Here is a 26069-nt window from a genome sequence, read left to right on the forward strand (position 1 = left end):
ACCTGCTTTCACAACCACATCTCCTTCCTCAGTGACTACCTCTTGCTCTGTGTTACACTGAACAGATTCTAACTAAAGTTTTCATCGAATCTCAGAATCCCTACAGGGCAGATAGAGGCCATTTGGGTCATTGACTCTGCACCCCACCTCCTCACCTTATCCTTGTTATCCCAAGTTCCATCCTTTGTGTTTTTAATCCACCCAGGGTTGTAAGTACTTCTGAGACAAACCATGTTCCTGCTTCAGCTGCTCCCATTGCACCCTGAAATCCATATTCAGTAACATGCACCACCACATGCTCACTCTCTCTCTCTCTCTGTCAGCACTACCTTAAGGTTTTGGTTAAGAAAAAGGATGCATATGTTAGGTATAAACAACAGAAATCAAGTGAATCCTTACAAGAATAGAAGGGAGTAGGGGTATACTTAAGAGGGAAATCAGAAGAGCACAAAGGGGACATGAGATAGCTTTGGCAAATAGGATTAAGGAGAATCCAAAAGGATTCTATAAATACAGGTACATTGAGGACAAAAGAGTAACTAGGGAGAGAATAGGGCCCCTCAAAAATCAGCAAGCCAGCCTATGTGTGGAATCGCAGGAGATGGGGGGAGATACTAAACGTGTATTTTACATCAGTGTTTACTGTGGAGAAGGACATGGAGGATATAAAATGTGAAGAAATAGATGGTGACATCTTGAAAAATGTCCATTTTACAGATGAGGTGCAGAATGTCTTAAAACATATAAAAGTGGATAAATGCACAGGACTTGATCGGGTGTACCCTAGAATTCTGTAGGAAGCTAGGGAAATGATTGCTAGGCCCCTTGCTGAGATATTTGTATCATCAATAGTCACAGGTGAGGTGCTGGAAGACTGGAAGTTGGTTAACGTGGTGCCAGTATTTAGGAAAGGTGGTAAGGAAAAGCCAGGGAACTATAGACTGGTGAGCCTGACGTCAGTGGTGAGCAAGTTATTGGAGGGAATCCTGAGGGATAGGATTTACATGTAGTTGGAAAGGCAAGGACTGATTAGGGATAGTCAGCATGGCTTTGTGCACAGGAGATCATGTCCCACAAACTTGATTGAATTCTTTGAAGAAGTAATGAAGAGGATTGATGAGGGCAAAGTGGTGGACATAATACATATGGACTTCAGTAAGGCATTCGACAAAGTTCCTCATGGTAGACTGGTTAGCAAGGTTAGATCTCATGGAATACAGGGAGAACGAACTACTTGGATACAGAACTGGCTCAAAGGTAGAAGACAGAGGATGCTGGTCGAGGGTTGCCTTTCAGACTGGAGGGCATAGGTTTAGGGTGAGAGGGGAAAGATTATAAAAGAGACCTAAGGGGCAACTTTTTCACACAGAGGGTGGTACGTGTATGGAATGAACTGCCAGAGGATGTGGTGGAGGCTGGTACAATTGCAACATTTAAGAGGCATTTGAATGGGTATATGAAAAGGAAGGGTTTGGAGGGTGCTGGCAGGTGGGACTAGATTGGGTTGGGATATCTGGTTGGCATGACGGATTGGACCGAAGGGTCTGTTTCCAGAGGACCTGTCGTAAGGGTATGCTATATTCTTCTTTCTTACGCAATCCTCACACATCCACTGCAGCTCATTTGTGACCAAGCTGTGAAACACATCAATCCCTCTTAGTGTTGTCCTTTACTTCAGCCAAGCTCAGTAACTTCACAGGTCTGATTAAATGACTGAAATAATAACATTTTCTTCTTTGGATATCACTTTTTAAGAGGTTTGTTTCATTCTTGTAATTTCAAGTACCTTTTTGTTTATCTTATGTACTATATCGGAGTTTTAATTATTGTCCAAATTTCTAAGGTGTATGGGAAAGGGGATGGAATGTGACACTGTATGATTTTGTTTCCTTGTTACAAGTTTGAGTTGTTTTATATGTATGTTTTACTTTCACAAAATTATTTTTGGCTATTCCCAGCCTCCTCATAACTTTGACATCTCATCCACTATCTTCATTTATCTCTTGTCCGAAGTGGAGAAACTTTCCTAAGGTGACACCATCCATTTCAATCTTAACTCTAGTATCTTCTAATGCATTTCTTTAAACATTTGTTCACTTTTTAAAATATTCATACAGAACTCTACCGTTTATGTTGCCTCCCTTGTGGCTGTCAGCGATATTCTGCATAGGGAGAGACACCATTCAGGGATTGTGGTCCATGTCAGTACCAACGACATGGATAAAAAGAGGGATGTGGTCTTGCAAAAGGCATAGAAGGAGCTATGAATTAAAAAGTAAGACTTCAGTGATAGTAACCTTTTGAAATTACTCCCAGTGTAGCAGGAATAGGAGAATAGACTGCTTGAATGCATGATGAGAAGGATTTAGTTTCTTGAAGTAGTAGGACCAATTCTAAGGAAGTTGAGATCTATATAAGCTGGATGCATATGAATTTCAGTCGGGCTAGGACCAGTATCTTCTCAGAAGTGTTTGCTAGTTCTGTGGAGGAGGAACTAAACCTGAGCAGGGAGACAACCATTAGGGAAACAAAGATGGACTTGAAGGATAGAAAATAAAAAGTTGAAGAATCAAAGACTAACATAAAATAGAACTGTAGTACAAAAAAAAGTGCAATAATGTTAAAAAGGCATTGTACATGAATGCGAGGAGAATTTATAATTGGTTAATGAATTAACAGTACAAATAGTTGCAAATGGGAAAAGTATAATTGTGATTACAAGAGACATGGCGTCAGAGTGACTAAATCTGGGAATTAAGGAGCCGAGGTTTTTCAGGATTCACTGAATCCCCCACTATCAATGTCCTTGGGATTACCATTGACCAAAAACTCCACTGGACTAATTACATAAACACACTGTTTACAAGAGCAGGTTAGAGGCTAGGCATTCAATGGCAAATAACTCACTTTCTGACTGCCCAAAGCATATCCACCATCTCAAAACACAAATCAGGAGTGTAATGGAATGTTGCCCACTAGCCTGGATGGGTGGAGCTTCAGCAATACTGGAAAAAAAAAGCTTGACATCATCCAGGACAAGGCAGCCCACTTGATTGGCACCAGATCCACATGTACCCATTCCTTCCAATACTGACATTCAGTAGCAGCATTGTGTATTATCTACAATGTCACTCTGCAGCTGAAGAAATGCCTCCCTGTTCTTAGGAACCCCCTAACACTATTACTCCCCACCTGATTTCCTATTGTGCATTGTTCATCAACTCACTAAACATAAGTAACAAAAATCTTTAAATCAAGCGATTATGTGCATCACAAATCCTTTCTTTCCTTTACTTATCCACATACTGATCACTTTGTTGGTAATGACTGCTTATAGAAGATGGGCTTTAGATGCAACTTTATTATTTGACTCTCTCAATAAAGAGAGTGTCTTACCAAGAGTAGATATTGGAAATTCTGATGTGTCTTGCCACAGGAATTTTCCATTATAATTCAACTATTGGAAATTTGGGCACAGTAAACGCCATAACTTTTGAAGTATATTCCTGGAGAAGTCATAAAATTACTCTTTTAGTGTTGCTGAACAGTTAAACACAATTAGGGTCTGAACTGTATCGAATGAAGTTGTTTTAAACTGGAAATGTGATTACAGTATATGAAAAGAATGAGCTCAGTAAATGACACTAAAACCCTATTGAATTTGCATGAAGTTTCTGAACTACAGGCCTGGACCAAATCATCAGGAAAACTGACAACAATAATGAAATTTCCAAAGCTGAGCAGTCTTTCAAAGTCTAGGGAAAGGATTCAATACCTAATGATGTAGGTCCTGGGGCTTTAAGCAAGTGATGATGTATATTACTACTTAGCCTGAATTTAGGATGCAAACTTAAGGGCATATTTAGCCCATGGCTTCCCCAAATTCATTCAGCAATCACATTCCTAGTCTGGTCAGGAAGAATTACTTGAATTTACATAGCACGTATCATTTTAATAATAATATATTCACCTGTCTATATCAAGCAGAAAAATCTGAGGCAGCCTCTCTGGTGCAGTCATGCAGCTTTGCTAGATTACAGAATTGGGAAAATTATAATATTTATAGAACAAATTGTAGAAATGTGCAATGTTTAGCTGATAATTTGTTATGTTACAAGTTATGTCAAAAATGAATATGACTGATGTTCACATACAGTGATTTAGGTTAAGATTTTAAGATGGGAGTGGATTCAGCTTTGAGCACTGACTTTTGACAATGTTTAAACTAGCTGATTGAAATAACAAGACATGTATTACCACAGCTATTTATTGCAACAGTAGTTATACAAAACATCAGCTTTTCACAATTACTAATAACAAATACAAACCCATATATTAAGATATTTTGACATTAAGCAATTTTAACAGCCAGCCAACCTAACAAACACATTGAGAAAAGTCGAAGAATATTTATTTAACAACAATGATAACAGATTAACTATCAAAAGCACAAGTCCCAGGCACTGTTCAACTGTGACACACACAATTAAAATCAGAGAATCCACATAAATGCCACTATCATAACAAATCAATACTTACAACAGTAAAGCTAATATTTAGATTTAATATTTCAACAAATACAAATATTTAATACTGACCATATTTAGCATTACAACTTGCAGGATGATAAATACTAAAATTACAAACAAGGTATAGGTTAGCTCAGAATCACAATGGTATTTGATACAAAAACATTAAACAACTTCACTGTTACATATTACTTATACATATATCACAATTTTATAGAATTTACCTAATACTTCAAGTAAGTGCTAGCAAAACAAACATGAAAGGTGCAATATCATAAAGAATTTCTAAGAATGCAATATGTCTTGGAAATGCTATTTATCAAACAAATCTTCAACAAATGACTTATTTTTTCTTTAGAGGATGCTTTCACGCTCTTCTCCAAATGAATCACTGGGACCAACTGCATGCAGCTCAGACGATGTGGTACCCTTTGTATGCTTGACAAAATTTGATTGAGCTTTAGATGCAAGGCCCCGTTTAATACCTAAACCTCGTAGGTTGTCATTCTTGAATGAAGCTGCATATGTATCATTTTGGACTTGCGATTTGCCTACAACAGAGCCTACTGTTGCATGGACAACTTGAGGTGCATTCTTTGCCAAGTGCTCAGGGTCACCAGCTGTTTCTCTGAACTCTTTGCTCTCATTTTCATCTGTATTCTGCAATCTGGTGGAAGGATTGCTGTTGTTATTCAGCGTCTCCGTGCTTGCCGTTCTGTTGATGTTGGTTACATTAAACATTTTGTGAGTGATAGGCCAATTTTCCTCTGGACTACTGGCCAACAGGCTGCATTCAGAGGTGGAACCAGTAGGGCTCTTCTTATCTTCAGAGCATATGGACATACGGGCAACACTTGGGTCTTGAAGGCCACTTAAACTGTTAGGTATACCTCGTTTATCTCTGGACTGATCATCTTCCAATTCTATCAAGTTAGTCTTCTCTAACTGGCTGTCTTCAGTTTCATCACGGAGGGAGTGGTTTGGCGAACTCTCACTGGATCTGACACCAGAATCTGATGAATCCTTTTTATCAAGCATGGCATCAGAAAGATATTCCTTCGATTTCATCAGGGACCGGACAGCTTCATTTCCATGTTCAGTTGAATTGGTTTGTTTTTCACTTTTCCCTTCTGTCTTTCCATCTTTAAGAAGTCGGTTATAATCAGCTTCTTCTTGACCAGATTCATCTTCATCACTGGGTAATTTCTGATAATGCAAGCCTTTCAGTGTTAACTCTGCACCTTGGAAGATACTCCCTCTGTCTGAAGATTTCTTCCTTGAGAGAAGTTTTGATGTTGAAGGGTCTGGTTTTTCATCTTCTTCAGTAATGGGATCTAATGGTGATGCATCAGATGTAGAAACAGTGGATGATGTATAATCACCAAGGTCACTCATAGAAGACTTGCCTCCACGTGGAATATTATCTCTCTTTGCTACAAAAGATTTTTTATCATCACATTGCTTCTGCTCAGCATCTTGCTCCAAGGTGGTTTGAAAGGGAGCTCCTGAAATGCCCTTTCCCATAAAAAGCTGACCAGGGTTGTAGGGTACAGACAGATTAGACTTGTCAGTGTTAGCAGTTGTGGACATGGATGGATCATCTAACTGAGCCATCTGTGCAATATATTCTTTATAAGCATCTCTGTATTCAGCCTGCTGCTTATCTGTGAGTCTGGAAAGGTCATTGGAAGATTCCAGAGAGTTGATACTTGAAGCACTTGGTGTTCTTTGATGAGTTAACTAAAAAACAAGTTTATCACAAACTTTTATTAACTGTTGTACTTATAATGTCAATTCGAAATCAAAGATGTTTACACCTAAATTTTACCTCACCAAATGCCAACTTCTAACATCTGTATTTAAGCCAAACTCTCAAAAACATGGAGCAGTCATGCATCTTTGGAGAGGACTGGTTCCTCAATCATTGCAACTGAATACCACATTAATCTAGGGATAAATGTGCTGTTACAGAAGTGAGTCACACAGAGACAAAGATCACATGTTTAATCATTTTAACATCTCAGTTACATCACACATCAACTTTCTAAACAATGGAATCCATACCAAGGTTTATGCAACCTGTATGCATAATGCAACCCTTTTAATTTACAGCATCATTCTGATGAAACTGAATGATACTCAAGGTCAATTATATCCTTTTGACGTGATACCCAAAACCTAATACAGTAACCAAAATGGGGTAACAAAGACCCTGTATAACTGAAGCATCCCTTCTTTACCCTTTCTGTTGAATAACGCTTTTTAATAGCTACCTTGATTACTTTTTTGTACCTGTGTCCAGCACGGAAACAGACCCTTCGATCTAACTCATTCTTGCTGACCAAATATCCTAGATAAATCCAATTCTATTGCCATAATTTGGCTCATATTCCTCTAAACCCTTCCTATTCATATACCAATCCAGATGCCTTTTAAATGTTCCAATTGTACGAGCCTCCACCACTTCCCCTGGCAACTCATTCTGTACATGCACCACACTCTGCGTGAAATAGTTGCGCCTTGGGTCCGTTTTAAAATTTCTCTATCTCCCCCCTTAAAATTATGCCACTCTAGTTCAAGACCCTCATGATATCATAAACCTATATAAAGTCCACATTCCTGGGAAAATAGCTCCAGCCTCTTCCTATAGCTCAAACCCTCCAACCCTGGCAACATCCTTATAACTCTTTTCTGAACCCTTTCAAGTTTCACAACATCTTTCCGACAGGAGGGAGACCACAATTGCACACAGTATTCCAAAAGTGGCCAAACCAACGTCCTGTACAATCGCAACATGACCTCCCAACTCTCATACCCAACGCTCTGACCAATAAAGGAAAGCATACCAAACACCACCTTCACTATCCTATTTACTGCAACTCCACTTTCAAGGAGCTATGAACCTGCACTCCAAGGTCTCTTTATTCAGCAACACTCCCCAGCACCTTACCTTTAAGTGTACAGGTCCCGCCCTGATTTGCCTTTCCAAAATGTAGCACCTCACATTTATCTAAATTATTTATCTCCATAAATTTATCCCCATTTATCTCCATCTGCCTTTTCTCGGCCCATTGGCTCATCTGATCAAGATCCCGTTGTACACTTGAGGTAACCTTCTTCACTTTCCATTACACCCCCCAATTTTAGTGTCATCTGCAAACTTACTAACTATACCTCCTATGTTCACATTCAAATCTTTACATAAATGACAAAAAGCAAAGCTTTAGTAATTTGTGTATCTGACATTCATCATTTTAACCCACAATAATTTCTTGTCCCAGGAAAGTTGCCAATGTGCTCTTAGTGGATCCAAAATGATCATTTCACACAAGTGCATAATGAACCCAATTTAACAGCATATGGTCCATTCATTTAATTTTATTGCATTTAAGTGACTCAATGGTTCCAATACTAACCTGCCAATTAGAATTGTTGTGTCGTGCTGGTTCTTCAATATCAACAGCTCTCAGTTCCTCAAAGCTGAAAGTTAGGCTGAAGGTCTCCTTTGAGGAAAGTCCAGGAAGTTCAGAGTTCCCAGCATAGTCACTATTTGCTACTTGAAGAGCAGAATTTTGTGCTGGCGCATTTTCTCCAGCAGCCCTCATTTCTTCTTGAAGTACCTGTGCATCCAAGTGGCGCATCTCAAACACCTAAGTAAAGAAAATAAACAAATAGAATGCAGTTATTTACTTTCTCAATGGGATATAATATGCTCAATATTACAGGAATGCAGTAAATGTTTAGTTAAATAGAAAATTCAGGATTTTTTTTAATCTATGAAACTAAATTACAAAGCCATTTACAAAATAGGTGTATTATTAATGTTTTCGGATTTTTGTGATGTACAAAGCATTTCTTCTCCCTACCTATTCAAGAGAAGACTTATATAAAATATTACAGCAAGAATAGCAATTATTTCATAGTTAAAAATCACACAACACCAGGTTATAGTCCAACAGGTTTAATTGGAAGCACACTAGCAAACCTGTTGGACTATAACCTGGTGTTGTGTGATTTTTTTAAACTTTGTACACCCGAGTCCAACACCGGGATCTCCAAATCATAATTATTTCATATTAATAATTGTGAAAAGTCAATAATGCCATGAAGAGATGAACAATTCCTTTAAAATGTTCCTTACTCAGATCTTGTTTTGTTTCCATGAATCTTATACAAAATATACATATCCAAGTTACAAAGCCAATAGCAACCTATTGTAGCTTTCAAAAGCAAATAATGAATGCAAATATACTTTGAATGATTTTTAAAAAAAAGTGACGAGCGCACAAAGACTAACACAAGAACAGAATGTGAAGGGTACTGGGAGTATTTTCCTTCAGCAAGGAGTTAATGACAAAGGTGTCCTTGCTTAGTAACGTTGAATCAAAGTAGAATATTTGGAAACTGAAGCAAGGAACACCTATGTGGAGGACAAATAGGGTTTTCTAGTGATGGGGAAATATTGTGGCAAAGCAGTTGGATTTCTTTCACAGAGGAGAAAGGAAGCAGAAAGTGAAGCAAAGTGAAAAAAAAACCTGGCATACAGGGGGAAAGTCCCTGAGCAATGGACTAGTGCCTAAAGAGTTTCCATGTTCAGTTGGCTGACTGAAAAGAAACAGAGTTGGTTTTTATGATGAAATAAGTAAATATTTGGCAACTTTTTAAGCATTGACCTAAAGTGTAACATGAATGGGCACAGTGGCTCAGTAGTTAGCACTGCTGCCCTATAGTGCCAGGGGCTCAGGTTCTGCACACTCTCCCAATGTCTGCGTGGGTTTACTCTAGATGCTCCAGTTTCTTCCCACAGTCCAAAGATGTGCGGGTTAGATGGACTGGCCATGCTAAATTGCCCGTGGTGTCCAGGGAATCATAGGCTAGGTGGAATGGCCAAAGGAAATGCAGATTTACAGAAATGAGTGGATCTGACTGGGATGCTCTTCAGAGGGGTGGTATGGACCTGATGAGCTGAAGGGCCTGCTTCAACACTGTAGGGGTTCTATGATTTTATGAGTGCAACAAAGTGACTTGACATCCATTTGTGAACATGGCATTGTATAAAATTGTAACAATGCATGCATTTATATAGTATTGTTAACACAGTAAAATGTGAGACAAGAGTATCAAGCAAAATATGGCAAAAGCCACCAAAGGAAATAAGTCAGATGACCAAAAGCTTAGCCAAAGAAGCTTTAGTGTTGTAGAGATAGAGAGGCAAGGAGGTTCAGGGAAAACACTCCAAAGTTTAGATTCTCAGCCCCAAAGGCACGGATGCCATGGTGAAAAGAAAAAGACATTTATATAGCACATTTCCTGGCTACAATACCTCTCAAAGTGACTTAAAAACAATAAAGCATAATGTAGTTACTGTCAAGCAGAATTAGGTGATGTCACTAATTAGACAATAAACAATCTTGGTGATAGTGCAGTTGAAAGCTCATCTTGGGGTCACATACATCAGGCTGGTTCCACTTGACAGTTGTCAAGAGAAAGGGATGTTTTGATTGCTGGGAAATGGTGTCTGCAATGGTCATGAAGGTTAGTGACTTGGTCTTCGTGATATGTTGTTAGAATTAATTCTGTTCATACTGTACTAAACTTCTGACAGGCAGTGTAGACTTTTAAAGATAGGGAAGGGGTCAAAAGAGGTGCTGGTGAGGTAGAGCAACGTGTTGTCAGCTGATATTCAGAAGCCAACAGGTTTTCAGAGGATGGTGAGAGGGCAGCATATAGATCATAAGTAGGACAGAGAAAGCATAAATCCTTTGGGGTCTCCAGAAGTAACAGTGTGCAAGTGGGAAATGAAGTTATTACAGGTGATACTGTGGTTTTCACTGTGTATGTACAAATGGAACCAAACACATGCAGATCCACTGAGCTGGACAATGAAGGACAACAATATTAGAGAGGAAATTTGGGAAAATAGACAGAAAGCTTGTATTATAGACAAGTTAGGAATCCTTTTACTGTAAACCATGGGGCCAAGTGGTTTTGAGAAAAAGGGTACTTTCGTTCTTTGAATCCACCATAGTCTGAACCGGTCCTTTTGCTTAATTTGAAAGGACTCAAAATGTGAAGTTTTTTTTCCCCCCAAAAGGGGCAGAACTCTGTGTCTACAGATATGTTCAGGCCTACTTCTGAAAAGACCTTTGGTTTTTGGTCTTTTTGATATATAGATAATGGATACTTGACCTGTACAATACTTAATATATGACAAATATCCAATACACAGAAATTATGTTATGGAGAGGGAAGACAATTATATTTGCACACATTTGCTACTTTTTGCCAGTATATTCATTTACTCATGAAGCATTAACGCATAAAAAAATCCTAAACGTTTTGATAACAGAGCAAAAATTCATCCTACCATGTTCCTAAAAAGTTGCCAGTCACCAAAATTCATGTTCAATTCTTTCTTCAGTTCATCCAGATTGCATTGAATTAATACCCTCCCATTAATATTTGCCTGAATTAAAAAAAATTAGAAAATCAGCAAAAATTCTATTGAAGTAAATAAAAACAATGTCTAAGTTGCAATGTCAGCATTTCAAATAAAAGGCAGCAGGTAAAGACCGCAACAAAAGCAAAGTGTCAATGGTTATTTAATATATTTATGCATTACATAAACCATCTATATAAAAATGAACCCATCACATTTATGACCACTCTTGCAGTTGCCACTTCACAAACCTATGACTTCTGGGAACTATAAAAAGGTGCTTGCAGGACATTTCTTTCATTAAATGGTGCATTAATGCTTTTAGTTGTTCCCTTCTTTAATAATTTAATCTATCAAACAGAAACGGAGAATTTGTTAGCAGCATTACAATATCAAGTTACATGGTGCATTAAAAGAAATCTACAAATAATTTCTTTGCTCTCCAAATTACTCCTTTCTCCCTTCTTGGAAATGCTGGCACAAGGATCACTATCATTACAGTACATTGCCATTTCCCATACATCACTGTTGACAGACTATTCATGCAAAGCAGCAGCACAGTCAAATTTAACAAACACTTCGTAATTCAAGTACAGCTTGCTTTTTTTCCAATCCTTCACATCTTTCTATTGCACAGCAATGTAAAGTGGTGGAAAAATTTGTAGATTTAACAACCACCTAACATGCTAATACTGGCTGCGGAGAAACGGTGGGAGAGTGACACTAGGTGAACTGCTCTTGTACTCATGTCTGTTTTTTACAACAGAGTGAAGCGCCTCCTTCATTTGATGATTCTAACTTGAACACTTTCCAATGATTATGAACCTTTCTATATCAGTTAACTGGATCATTAATCTTATTCGGGGAGAGAAATTTATGCAAACCAAAAAGTCGCATGCTCCATTCAGAAGGCTCTGAATCCTTTACTTTCTGACTCAAAGATGCAAAAGCTGCCAATGAATCAAAGGCTCATGTTCTGTGAAGATAACGCAATATTATTTAAGCGTTGCATGTTCCTACCTTTCTGATAGTGGAAACGTACTGAAACAGCATGGTTTGGTCAATTCCTTCCAACTGTCTAAGTTTTTCACAAATAGCATCCACATTCATTGAGCTGAGTGGAGCTGCAGTGTAAGCTGATGCAACGGAATTGCCCACCTATTAGGCAAAAAAAATCAAACATGTAACTTAATTTTAAATAACTTTAAAAAATTACACAAACGTCATTAGTAATTAGGTATTACTTCTTTAATTATAAATACATGAAAAAAAAACAAAATGAAGTCATTGAAACAAAAAATGTAGGATGATTGAACTGCACATTAAACATGGACAAGCAGTCTGCAAGTTTTGATGTAATAAGCAGCATGATACAAAGAGACAAACAATTCCTAAGGCAAGTCTTTCTTATAGCAAGAAAATTGTATCACCCACTTTAATTCAAATTTCTCAGATCAACATTTCTTATTAAACTAAAATTGTAAATCTAATACTCGAGCCAAAGCTAAACCAAGGACACAAAATTAAAATTCAGTAACAGCATTGAAAGCAAAACAGGCTTCACTAGGTTTTGGCCAGTGAATGAACTGCTTGAGGGATGGCAGATCAATAGATCAATTAAAATTAAATGAGAAACTCTACAGTGGAATGGATTTACACAGTGTCCTTTAACCTCTGATGTTTGGATTCAGATCTAGACTAATAAACTGAAATTGTCCTCTGAGGATCCTGCAGACCTGAAGTTCTCATTGTTTATATTAGTATTAACAATTGCAAAACTCCTGAACAGTACAGGTACACAGTAAATTGATTCTGTTACAGTTAGGTCAAGCAGCATCCGTGAAGAAGGAGAATCGCCATATCGGGCGTAAGCCCTTCATCAGGAATGACGCCTGTGGGCCGGGGGCTGAGAGATAAATGAGAGGGGGTGGGGTGGGATGGGGGGAAAGATAGCTGGGTATGTGATTAGTGGATGAAGATGATCGGTCGGAGAGGAGGGGGGGAACGGATAGATGGGAAAGGTGATGGACAGGTCGAGAGGGTGGTGCTGAGTTGGAGGCTTGGAACTGGGATAATGTGGAGGGAAGGGAAATGAGGAAATTGGTTAAATCCTCACACAAGATTAATGTGGATTCACCATCTATCCACTCCACCCTCCTCTCCGACCGATCACCTTCTCCCCCACCTTCATCCACCTTCCCCCCAACCCAACCCCCTTCCAATTTATCTCGTAGTCCCCGGCCCACAAGTCTTACTCCTGATGAAGGTCTTATGTGTCAATTCTCCTGCTCCTTGGATACTGTCTGGCCTGCTGTGCTTTTCCAGCACCACCCTCTCAACTCTGATCTGCAGTCCTCACTTTCTCTCAATTTACAGATAGTGTCACTTAAATACCACAAAAATAGTTGGATTTGGAAACAGGCACTACTGGGACATTAGATGTTGCTCTCCTCAGGATTGTGCAAAATGGAAAGGATTTTAGTGTCCAAATGATTCTTTCATATTTCATCTGAGAGTTCTCAATGTTGATATCAGCAACCTGAAATGGAAAAGCCATCCAAGTACTGATATCACTTATCTCAATGAAAATAAAACAGTAAAGGTATGTATTGTTCAATGTAAAGCATCATGCTTAAAAGAGATTTAAATAATAACTGAAGGCATAATTATTATAGTTACTATTTCCAACTTAACTGAAGACCAATAGACTCCTAGTTAGAATGATTTAATGGTCACACAAATCTATTATTATAGATTAGTTTATAGTTTAAAACCTTTTGCTATTACACTTACCTGTATCATCCATTTAGATGTCCAGCAATATTTAAAAGAACACTACACAGCTCTAACGATCATTTGAGCCAGAAAAGTCCACTTTGTAATGTACACATCATATACGCACAGAAAATGTTGTAATACAGTTGTCAAGCTCCAAGCCCACAAGCAAAAAACACAGTACTAGCCGAATGATTTTAGTAGATCATGCTCATGCATTTTAAGTTACAGAGTAGCAAACAAACTTATTTTTTTCTAGAGAGTATTAATCCTCCAATATCTTTCCTTCTAACCTTCTCTTTCCAGCAAGGCACATCTACAGCCAAAAATGGGTGGTTTGCTGTCAGACCTCCATCCATTCACTTAGCATACAAGAAATATAAATAATAGCATCCAATCAATCTTGCTAAAAAATAATTTTGTCTCAAGATCTCCAATCACCAAAGCATGGTTCAAAATAGGAGGTGGAGTTTGCAACTGTCATCTCATCATGACATCAAAAGGGTCAATATCAATTTCTTTCAATGGTTTTAAAAATGATCACAGATAATTTCCTAGTAATCACAGGTAAGTCCTATTTCACATTGTATTACATGTCCAAAATATGAAGAGTTTCCAAACAGCTCGAGCAAAACCCTCCAGAAACCCTCTAGAATATCACTAGCATTAAGATGCACTTTTTAAATCACATCATGCAAAGGGCTTGTTAATCTGAAGACCATCAGCTGTTAGTGAGGCAGCATAACACAAACTGTTAAGAATCCAGCAGCAAAGATTGCTGCTGCATAAACTTTTTCACTTCCGGAGCAGACCGAGTTATATTGTACCTGTTTTAATTTAAGCTGCATGGGGAAAGAGAGAGACACATAGACAAAATTTGTCAAGAAAACACGATTGAAAGGACTTTCAGAGCAAGTAAGTTTTAAAAATCCACAACATAAATAGAATGCTCCTCAGTTAACCATTTCATTTTTTAGTTAATCAAAGTGGAAGTTCCTCTTTACTGTCATCTCATTCCATAATAGTGGCACATAGCTTGTTGGTCCACAAAAATGCAAGTTCAAAAGGACACCTTTTAAGAAGTCTGTCTTTTTGTTAGTCTTTGAGGGTTATCTTTAAACACATTAATTACTGTTTAAATCACAAAAACAGACACTCAAAAAATGTTACTGCTTCCAAATAGATCCTAAAAAAAATCAGAATTATTTTGAGTATGTGACTGCCCATTAAATACAAGTCTGGAGCCTAGAGTCTCTTCAATGGATATAAAATTCAAAAACTCCAAAACTAAACTCAATGGTAGTTTGGTATTTTTGTGGATTAAAATCTTAAGAATAATGTTATAAATTATAAATTTAATAATCAGAATTCTACATTACTTATAAATCTAAGCTGAATTCATTTCTTAAATTTAACCCTTTTAGGTTAATATTCATAAAAAAACTGGATTGCAATCATCACGTAATTAATCAATGGATCACATCTTTACAAAACATTACATAGGAATAATACTTTGAAAGAAATTGTAAAGTGCCTGTTGGAATCCAAAACTTTTATTGAGGATTTTAGCAGAACCATGATAACATCCTGCATATTCACGGACTATGTATGAGAAGTAGGTCACTCAAGTGAACATGTTTTGTGGCCTAGCATGGAAATGATATACTAAATAGATCTTCAAAAATACAGCTCAAGGAAAAAGAACCTTTGAAAAGTTTCAAGTCTGCACCTGTCAATTGAAAAAACAATAATGTGTACGTTGCCAACAATCAATGCCATTGTAACAGTTTAAAAACCAGTTAGCATGTGGAACATGCCATCATGCAATCAAAAAGATGCATTTAATCAGTTCTTACATGGAGAAATTTCGAATAAGCAAAGGCAGGAAAATTGCAAAGCTAATTTTGGCTAAAAGAAACTCTTGTAAAACGCTAACAAATTAATGTTTAAATTTAAACTGAAGAAAATAATTTATAGAATTATACACAACTTGGCAAAATACTCCAATGTTAAGATACTTCATTACCATTTGTGTATTGCTGAAAGAAGAGATATGCTAAAATCTTTAGTACTTATTAGGTCAGGTTCAAGAGAGTACCAAATTTCAAAGAGAACAAAATACATATGGCATGAGAAAAGGGTGGTAATTGAACAAAGCCTTATGAAGGAGAATGCACCAATAACCAGTTATTCGTCCAAGCTTATATTTAAATTCAAATCTGGCAAGTAATCTTTGATTGTCTGAGGCATTGCCATGTGGAATGCAGCAGTGAGCAGTTATTCCCAGGCTTTTGTTTAGTTGAAAAAAGCACAATGTCTGCACATATTTTTACAGTTTACAAAAGACAAGGTTCTGCACATTAATATCTATTCAATGTGCTGCTACATATGCCACAGACTTGTGTGCAGCATCAATATATCATGGCTGTCTGGTCTTGCCACTATTGTTTGAATTTATGGGCCATAATAACTCACACAGTTGAGTTCAGCTTTAAATGGCATCTTGCCCAAATAGATAATGTTGCAGAGGAAATGCTTTTGGCCCAGCGTTTGTTGACATATTTGTTGGTTTCCAAAAGACACTCATCTTCAATGGAACATCAATTAACCTCCCATCCCTTGTAATATTTCCAATACATAGATGATACTTTTGCTAGATTTGAATTTGGAGCTGAATGGAAAAGTTTTCTTACACATCTCAATGACCTCCATTTTGCACTCAAAATCACATTTGAAATGGAGAAGTCTAACAAGTTCCTTTCACTCTATGTGCTAGTTGAAAAATTATTTTCTATTACTGTACACTGAAACAATACATGTTGGGATTCTTACAGCTCCACTTGCTATAAAACTGACACCAATAGCAACTTGTAAATAGGGTCCATGCCACTAGCTGACTGCATAAGCTTGGGAATGAAACAGAGTGGATCAAATTGATCCTGTAGGATAATGGCTACCCCAATCAGATCATTGCTCACCATGCATTGCAACACTCACTACGCTTACAATTCTGTCCTAATGAGTTCAAGACAAAAAGCTTTGACTGCATGTCTCTTTTTTCCAAAAAAATAATTCTCAAGTTCTATAATACCAAACAACTATCCTTTGCTTATATACAGTAACACATAAACATTTTGTCAGACTTTCCAAAACAGCTCATACCAGGCTACATTTCCACATGCGATGTTAGGTCTTTGATTCTCCAATCTCTTATTATGAGAATTTGGACAGAGATTGCTAATGAACCAAAACAGTTGATCCCGATCTCACTGAAATCATTAACATAATTTCTAAAACGGACTATAGATTTATTTTATGCACCCCAGCACAGGCTAACTATGGTCAATAACAGAACCATTGTTGCTACATCTTGCAATTCCTCTTCATGTACTGAAGAATTTGTACGTTGCTATTTTTTGTTTATACATTTAAAATTTTTTTTTTGTTTTCTCCCAAAGCAAGTAGAATGTAACATTTAGAAATATTCAAATAAACTAAACTATGAATTCATTAACAATCTTAAAGTCTAGGCCATAAGAGTATCACTGAGTACCAGTCTTAATAAATGAGACCTCTGAAGTACTGCCTAAACATCATGTTTATATCAAGAAAGTGAATGCAAATTGATTTTATAAGTAGTAGTTACTGCCTTTGCTTTTGTAATTTCTACAGTTCTTTATTTTATTATGTTTTTTTCATATAAACATAATTACAATTATATCCTATAAAAAAGTCTGAACACACTACTGCCACACTCAATCACTACTTTTTGAACATTACTTTAGAATAAAAGGTGGAAAATCAACTGGGAAGCTGAGAAAAGCAGGCATGTAGCAGATAAAGAGGTCTTCTAACTTGAAATATAAAACCAGCTTATGAAAAAATACTGCAAATCTTAGTACAAATTTGAGTGTGGTTATAAATTTTAAAAAATAAATTACATGGTTTCAGTTAAAAATCCATATTTTGCATTACTTTACCTAGATTACGCCTCCTCCCACCCTGCCCCCTGTATACCTAGATTACACCTCCTCCCACCCTGCCCCCTGTAAAAACACCATCCCATATTCCCAATTCCTTTGCCTCCGCCGCATTTGCTCCCAGGAGGACCGATTCCAATACAGAACAACCCAGATGGCCTCCTTCTTCAAAGACTGCAATTTCCCCTCAGACGTGGTTGACGATGCTATCCACTGCATCTCCTCCACTTCCCGCTCCTCCACCCTTGAACCCCGCCCCTCCAATTACCACCAGGACAGAACCCACTGGTCCTCACCTACCATCCCACCAACCTCCAGATACATCGTATCATCCTTTGTCATTTCCGCCACCTTCAAACAGACCCCACCAAGGATATATTTCCCACCCCTCCCCTATAAGCGTTCTGGAAAGACCACTCCCTCCGCGACTCCCTCGTCAGGCCCACACCCCCCACCAACCCAACCTCCACTCCCTGCAACCACAAGAAATGCAAAACTTGTGCCCACACCTCCCCCCTCACTTCCCTCCAAGGCCCCAAGGGATCCTTCCATATCCGTCACAAATTCACCTGCACCTCCACAAACATCATTTACTGCATCCGCTGCACCCAATGTGGTCTCCTATACATTGGGGAGACAGGCCGCCTACTTGCGGAACGTTTCAGAGAACACCTCTGGGACACCCGCACCAACCAACCCAACCGCCCCGTGGCTGAACACTTTAACTACCCCTCCCACTCCGCCAAGGACATGCAGGTCCTTGGCCTCCTCCATTGCCAGACCATGGCAACACGACGCCTGGAGGAAGAGCGCCTCATCTTCCGCTAGGAGCCCTCCAACCACAAGGGATGAATGCAGATTTCTCCAGCTTCCTCATTTCCCCTCTCTCCACCTTTTCTCAGTCCCTCGGACTCAGCACCGCCTTCTTGATCTGCAATCTTCTTCCCGACCTCTCCGTCCCCAACCCCTCACCTTAACCTCCTTCCACCTATCGCATTCCCAACGCCCCTCCCCCAAGTCCCTCCTCCCTACCTTTTATCTTAGCCTGCTTGGCACACCCTCCTCATTCCTGAAGAAGGGCTTATGCCCAAAACGTCAATTCTCCTGCTCCTTTGATGCTGTCTGACCTGCTGCACTTTTCCAGCAACACATTTTTCAGCTCTGATCTCCAGCATCTGCAGTCCTCACTTTCTCCTAGTTAAATTCCAATAAACCTGACCATGAATTTATAAAAAATCTCTTCAATGATTGCCTGCAAACAAGGTAGCAATGAGACAAATAATAATGATACCCTGCAATATAGATAATTTAGAATTAACAGAACTAGTAAATGAGATTTGCAACAGCAGGAAAAACGCAGTTTAATTAATAAGAGCAGAGTTTGCTAATAGTCTGACATTACAAGTTAGACATGACATGTCACAGGAAACAAAGTAGCAAATTAAATCAGCAAAGACAAATAACAATGCGAGAGAAAATTATATTAAACCAGAATGACAAGTGCAGTCACAATAAGCACTCTTTAAAAACAGAATGGTATATAAGGAGCAAACGGAGTGAATCACAGATGCAAACACGTGGGGGTGGGGGGTCCAAGTTTCATTGGGAGGCTTTTACAGATCCAGGTTATAGATGAGAAATGGCAAAATTTAGCACAGTATACATTAAACAAGGATGTAACAAAGCCAGTTTATAAATAAGGGACTTTAACGTCCACACAGATAAAATAAGCAGAAAAGCTGAGAATTTTTTTTTTGAGGCTGTTCAGGACAGTTTTCTGCAAAATACATTCTATAACTAACAAGGGAACAGGTCCCTTCATGTCTGCTCTACTGAAGTCGTCTAGATCTGAAACATTAGCTTACTCTCCCCCTCTCTCTCTCCAATGATGCTGCTTGACCCACTGACTTCCAGCATTTTTGTTTTAAGTCAAGTGACAGGTCATGTTAGGTTAAATGATATATATTCAGTCAAATTTACTTAAATAGCCTTTTGAAACATGAACAAATAGTAATGATGATGACTGATTTTGTGTTTGAAAGGGAGAAATATTAAGATTTTAGATTTAGATAAGGTCAACTTATTGGTCAAATTTGCTAATGGGCAAAATAAAATATGATCAGTGTTAGGAATTTAGGTGAATTGGGGTTATTCTTGCCAGAAAACTACAAACATGGACTATTAAGTATGAAACTAAAATCTTAAAAAAAAGCAAAGATTCTGACAGACATCAGAGATACAAAGCCCAGCAAAGGATATCATGAAGCAAGTTGTGAAGATAGCATAAATGTTTGCAAGGCGACATAGATGGTTTAAGTGAGTGGGAAAAAATTGTCAGAGTATGAAGAAAGTAAATGTGAACTTGTCTACTTTGGCAGGAAGAATAGAAAAGCAGCATACAGGTAGTTCTGGGGTAATGTGCATTTCGGCAGCATGTTTTGGCTATAATATTGAAGAATTAGGGAACGGTATTTTGGAGAAAGCTTACCTCTGTTGGCAATAGCACGATTCCAGCAGGGATCAGTTCATGCGCTTCATTCTGCGCATGCATGATGTCAATGTTGATCTTGGTGCCATCCTGCGCGCACATGATGTCAGCGTCAGTCCGCACATGTACCAATATCAACTGCTGACAGAGCAGCTGTGAGAGCAGCTTTCTTAGTATATTTAAAAATGTATGTGAAATTTACTTTTGTTTAGCTAACAAATATGATTTCAACCTTCATTCAGGCCGTGTTACACTTTGTGTTAGCCTTTGGATGATATTTGAGCGATCGTGGTGACGTTTTTTGCTATTCTGCACCTAAACCCACTTTTACCACTGGCCCCAATATTTCTATTAAGCGAGGTTTTGCTGGAATACTACCCGTATTATTTAAATTGAAAGACATCGCAGATACAGGGGAAAAGAGGCGTTCTAGTGCATGCATCACAAAGTTATGCAGGTACAGCAAATTATTAGGAAGGCAAATGCAATGCTGTAATTTATTGCAAGGGGAATGGAATATAGAGATGCGATGCTAAAATTACACTTGGTGGTACGACAACATATAGAATACTGTGTGTGGTGTTGGTCTCTTTGCTTAAGGAAATACATATTAGAAGCAGTTTAGTAAAGATTCACTCAAACAATGCCTGGGATAAGGGGATTTGTACTGTAAGGAAAGGATGGGTGGTCAGGACCTGTACCCATTGGTTTTCAGAAGAGATAATTTTAATAAGACATTTAACATCTTGGTGTTTTGACAGGGTAGATGCTGAAATAATGTTTCCCTTTGTGAAAGAGACTGGGGTAAAGTCTTAAAAATATGGAATCTTCCATTTAAGAAGGTGAAGAATTTTTTTTCTGAAGGTCAGGCTTTTTTGAAACTCCCTTTCTCAGACTGCAGTAGAGGCAGAGTCATTGAATACTCTTAACACAGAGGTAGATAGCTTTAGTAGTCAGTGGTCATCAGGACTGTTAAGACCACATTCAATATCAGCAATTAACTTACTGAATGATGGAACAGGCTTGAAGAGCTTAATGCCCACCCCTGCTCCTAATTTATATCTCATATCTGTCAAAACAAATATCCTGAGCTCTAAAAGGGAATATGAAAATTTTGCAAGAGACATTAAAATCAACACAAGAACTTTTAAAAATATTAGCAAACTGGTTAGAAGGGGAAAACGGGCCTTTAAAAAAAAACTGACAATGGTGATATTGTTATAGAAATAAGGAAATAGTTGACGTTAAATAATTGCTTTGCAGAACAGGTCAACATATAGGATATCCAAAGAAAACAAATTTAAACTAGGGTCAGAAATTCATCATAATTAATTAATCTAAGCAAATTCCCAGTATGAATTAAATGTTAGCACTAAATGTTAGCACTAATGGGTGGCACGGTGGCACAGTGGTTAGCACTGCTGCCTCACAGCACCTGAGACCCGGGTTCAGTTCCCGCCTCAGGCGACTGTGTGGAGTTTGCACGTTCTCCCCGTGTCTGCGTGGGTTTCCTCCGGGTGCTCCGGTTTCCTCCCACTGTCCAAAGATGTGCAGGTCAGGTGAATTGGCCATGCTAAATTGCCCGTAGTGTTAGGTAAGGGGTAAATGTAGGGGCATGGGTGGGTTGCGCTTCGGCGGGTCGGTGTGGACTTGTTGGGCCAAAGGGCCAGTTTCCACACTGTAATGTAATCAAATGTAATCAAATTAATCTAATCAAATCTAAAGAGACAAATCCACAAGACCGGATAGTTTCCATCCTAAGGTTTTAAAGGTAGTAATAAAAAGCATAGATGTCCTAACCATGTTCTGCAAAAGGTCTCTTGAATGAAGTTCTGCTTGCTTAGGCTTAGACGATTGCATGTCAGTCCTCTATTAATGCAAGGTGATAGGTGAATAATTAGAGAATTATTCTAATATTTGTAATTAGGAAGTTATGAGTCTATAACTAAGGTTGGAAGAACAGAAAACCGTGAATGTTTTCAGCTGATTTGGAGAATGCCTGCATGGTTTGTAAAGGGTAGGAAATACCTGGCAACTTTAAGTGAATTTTTTGAAGCATCAACCATATTAATAGGTGGGGTTATCCATGGTAGCTATTTACGGAGACCTTTAGAAGATATTTTATAAAAGTCTCTCATAGAGAGACAGAAAGTAAAGTTAAAACTCATGGAACTGAAGGCAACTCACTGACCTGGTTTAGAGATCGGCTGAGTCACAGGAGACAAGGACCAGGCAAATTGTTATTTGGGAGCTGTCATGGATGACTGTACTGAACGTACTGCAGAAGATGACAGTTGACTGAGATGGTGCAGAATTTGTGACCCCATTGCATTTGTTGTTCTTCTGAGATATCTACATTTCTCTTGGCCTCTTGCAAAGCCCCTTCAAACATAGTCAGTCCTTGGGGGCCACACGTGCCAGTGACTGCTGCCCCATTTCTGTGTCATTGACACAGACAGATAACTGACAGATGATATAATTGACTGAATGTAACAAATGAGGGGACTGTTCCACAGGTATCAGTTTCAGAGGCTTCATCTATTCACTATTTATTAGAGATGAGAGGGAGTACCACAGATACAAATTTGCTGATGACCCACAGATAAAGTATGCTATTGTATAGTTTATGCTATATACTAAGCTATACTTAAGTTAGCTCGCTGAGCTTGAAGTTTTGTTTTCCGACGTTTTGTCACCATACTAGGTAACATCATCAGTGCTATACCATTGTAAATGAAAACAGTGCAATACCCTTGCCCAACCACCTTCAGTTGCTTCACCAGTATCTACTTATCATGCTAAGCCCAGAAATAGAGAAGGGAGCTAATGGTTGCTCAGTGTTCAGTACCATTTACAATTCTTCAGATAGCTAAGACATTCAAAGTTTGTGAGAAGATTTGTAGCTCGGGTGCTCGTTGTTGTGGTTCTGTTCGCCGAGCTGGGAATTTGTGTTGCAGACGTTTCGTCCCCTGTCTAGGTGACATCTTCAGGGCTTGGGAGGTTCCTGTGAAGCGCTTCTGTGATCTTTCCTCCAGCATTTATAGTGGTTTGAATCTGCCGCTTCCGGTTGTCAGTTCCAGCTGTCCGTTGCAGTGGCGGTAAATTGGGTCCAGATCGATGTGCTTATTGATTGAATCTGTGGATGAGTGCCCTGCCTCTAGGAATTCCCTGGCTGTTCTCTGTTTGGCTTGTCCTATAATAGTGGTATTGTCCCAGTCGAATTCATGTTGCTTGTCATCTGCGTGTGTGGCTACTAAGGATAGCTAGTCGTGTCGTTTCGTGGCTAGTTAGTGTTCATGGATGCGGATCGTTAGCTGTCTTCCTGTTTGTCCTATGTAGTGTTTTGTGCAGTCCTTGCATGGGATTTTGTACACTACATTGGTTTTGCTCATGCTGGGTATCGGGTCCTTCGTTCTGGTGAGTTGTTGTCTGAGAGTGGCTGTTGGTTTGTGTGCTGTTATGAGTCCTTGTGGTCGCAGTAGTCTGGCTGTCAGTTCGAAAATGCTCTTGATGTGTGGCTAGTCCTTTGGGTTGTGGCATGTCCTCGTTCCGTTGTCTTTCCCTTAGGCATCTGTTGATGAAATTGCGCGGGTATCCGTTTTTGGCGAACACCTTGTAAAGGTGTTCTTCCACTTTTTGCAGTTCTGGTGTGCTGCAGTGTGTTGTGGCCCTTTTGAATAGTGTCTTGATGCAACTTCTTTTGTTCAACTACGAAAGCAACCACCCCAACACACACAAAAGAAGTTGCATCAACACCAAAACGCAGCATGATTGAGTGGCACTTCATCCACCCCCTTAAACAGTCAACCCTTCTTCTACCTCCACAGTGGCAACAGCTATTGAATACAAAAAAATAGTGAAAAAAAGCAAAATTCTGCAAAAAAAGCAAAATTCAGAATTCTGGAAATCTGAAATACTAGCAAAGTGCTGGAAAAACTCAGGTCTGGCAGCATCTGTGGGGAGAGAAATATTTTGAGTTAGATATGATTCTTCTTCAGTGTCTCCAGAGGTAGTCAGACATGGGAGTTTTTCCAGAAACTTGTTTATATTTCATATAAAAATGAATTGGATATGTATTTGAAAAGGAGACTAAGGAAATGGGATTGGTAATATGCTGACAGGCTAATGCTTTTCAAACAGGATTTATTACTTTATTCTCAGGATGCAATCTGGTGGTTAGGTGGTACAATGGCCCCAGTGTCCAGAAGTCAAAGAAAGGAAACTCATGGTTTCCAAATCTGGTGACGTATTTAGGAATCATTCTGGATATATTAATGTGTGGCTAATATTTGAGTACAATACTAAGCTCCAAAGCATGACACCATCCAAACTTTCACCCACTGTCAATGCTGAAAATGTGTTGCAGGAAAAGCGCAGCAGGTCAGGCAGCATCCAAGGAACAGGAGAATCGACGTTTCGGGCATAAGCCCTTCTTCAGGAATGTGTCAATGCTTTTGCATATCACCAAGACATTACAAAACAGTAGATTTTCAAAGAATTAAGCAAAAATCAGAAAAAAGTCAAATATTGCCTCATTAGTGCTCCTCCCTGGAACAAGGTCCTCAATTTTGACTTGAAAGCACATTTGTGTTCAAGACTGCATTTTGCATGTTCAAAATGACAGGTGTGCTCCTTTTTTCACCATTGTGTTTTTTTTAAATTATCAAAAAGCAATCTGACCAAAGAGGCTAAAACAGATTGGTTTCATCAACATTAAAACAACTTGTTGCGTACTCAACTAAGACATGGATGAGACAACTTTGCAGCCAACAATCCGCCATTGCTGCCATAACTGCTGTCTTCAGCGTGGTGAGGAAACAGCAACATGCCTAGTCTTGAACTGATTAATCTACTATTTTTGCAGATACACTCCTGGGGGGGGGGCAGCATCTTTGCTAGGAGGTCTCTTTTCGCATCTCTGATCTATTTCTGTCAGAACGTTATCTGCTCAAGTTGCCTTGAACCACTAAGTGAAACCTCTCAGTGTCAAGACTGGCTGCCGTTCTTATCCTACTCCTTGTTTGGGAAACACCTCCTTGTCAAACTGTTCTAAGATGTTGACCTTGACCTGGTTGGAAAATTCAATAATGGAGTCTCCCACTCCTTAGTGAAGTCCATTTTTACCTTTGTGCCATGGCTGTCCACTTGCTGTATCAACTTCAACTTCTCTCCAATTGTTAACACTCTTAGCCATACTTGCAGGATTACAATGTCCCTTCACAGGGAGATCTTAATGTCAAGTGATCACTTGTCAAGAATTCTATGATATCACATTCAAGCATGGCTTAACTCCACTCTAACTGACTGATGTGATCACAAAACAAGCTCTGCATGAGTATGACCGACCTGGAGTAACCAGACCAAATCTTCAGCTTATCATGAGCATCATTCTATTGAATTTGATATTCTGTCAGAGAGAATGGTTGACAACTTTGACATCTGGAATTTTGGATTATCCAAATTTGACTCATCATGATTTCACCGTATAACTGCATCAACTTTGATGACTATGCCGTCAGTTCTAACTCTGAAATTCCCTCCTTATTCCTCTCCACCTCTCTTTCCTCCTTTAAGACACTACTTAAAACCTACTCTCCGAACAAACATTTTGTTATCTGAGCTATTATCTCATGTAGGTCAGATATGTTTTGTTTCATAATGATCCTGTGAAGTACCATCCAGCTTGCCCATTTACAGTATTTCTTAATACATTTCTAATCATACTAATCCCATTTATTGACAAAGATATCTCATTTTTTTGGAAAGATTTGAAGGATTTGTTTTCAAACCCTCAAAAAGTTTATCTTTCCACCACCCAGAACAACAGGAAATTTGTACTTTTAACTACAGCTTCAGAT

The 26069-nt window shown here is 38.7% G+C and overlaps 1 protein-coding gene across 10 annotated transcripts in view; it reads right to left on the minus strand.

Annotated features, from left to right (window-relative positions):
* Nucleotides 1–4253: 4253 nt before the first annotated feature.
* kidins220b (kinase D-interacting substrate 220b) overlaps nt 4254–26069 on the minus strand; it is a 152593-nt gene continuing 130777 nt past the window's right edge. For 8 of the 10 annotated variants that reach the window (XM_043678261.2, XM_043678271.2, XM_043678313.2 and 5 more), the window contains 4 exons: nt 11989–12126; nt 10897–10995; nt 7946–8179; nt 4254–6269 (listed from right to left, as the gene is read on the minus strand). In XM_043678261.2, coding sequence (XP_043534196.2) covers nt 4884–6269; nt 7946–8179; nt 10897–10995; nt 11989–12126 — 1857 coding nt within the window. In that variant the 3' untranslated portion in view covers nt 4254–4883. Of the gene's footprint in view, nt 6270–7945; nt 8180–10896; nt 10996–11988; nt 12127–14570; nt 14586–26069 lie in introns of all 10 variants that reach the window. The other 2 variants (XM_087977882.1, XM_043678280.2) reach the window with 1 other exon arrangement.

The sequence above is a fragment of the Chiloscyllium plagiosum genome, unplaced genomic scaffold (assembly GCF_037043375.1).
Source record: "Chiloscyllium plagiosum isolate Xiang-an unplaced genomic scaffold, Cpla_swu_hap1 HiC_scaffold_3, whole genome shotgun sequence".
Lineage (NCBI taxonomy): Eukaryota > Metazoa > Chordata > Chondrichthyes > Orectolobiformes > Hemiscylliidae > Chiloscyllium > Chiloscyllium plagiosum.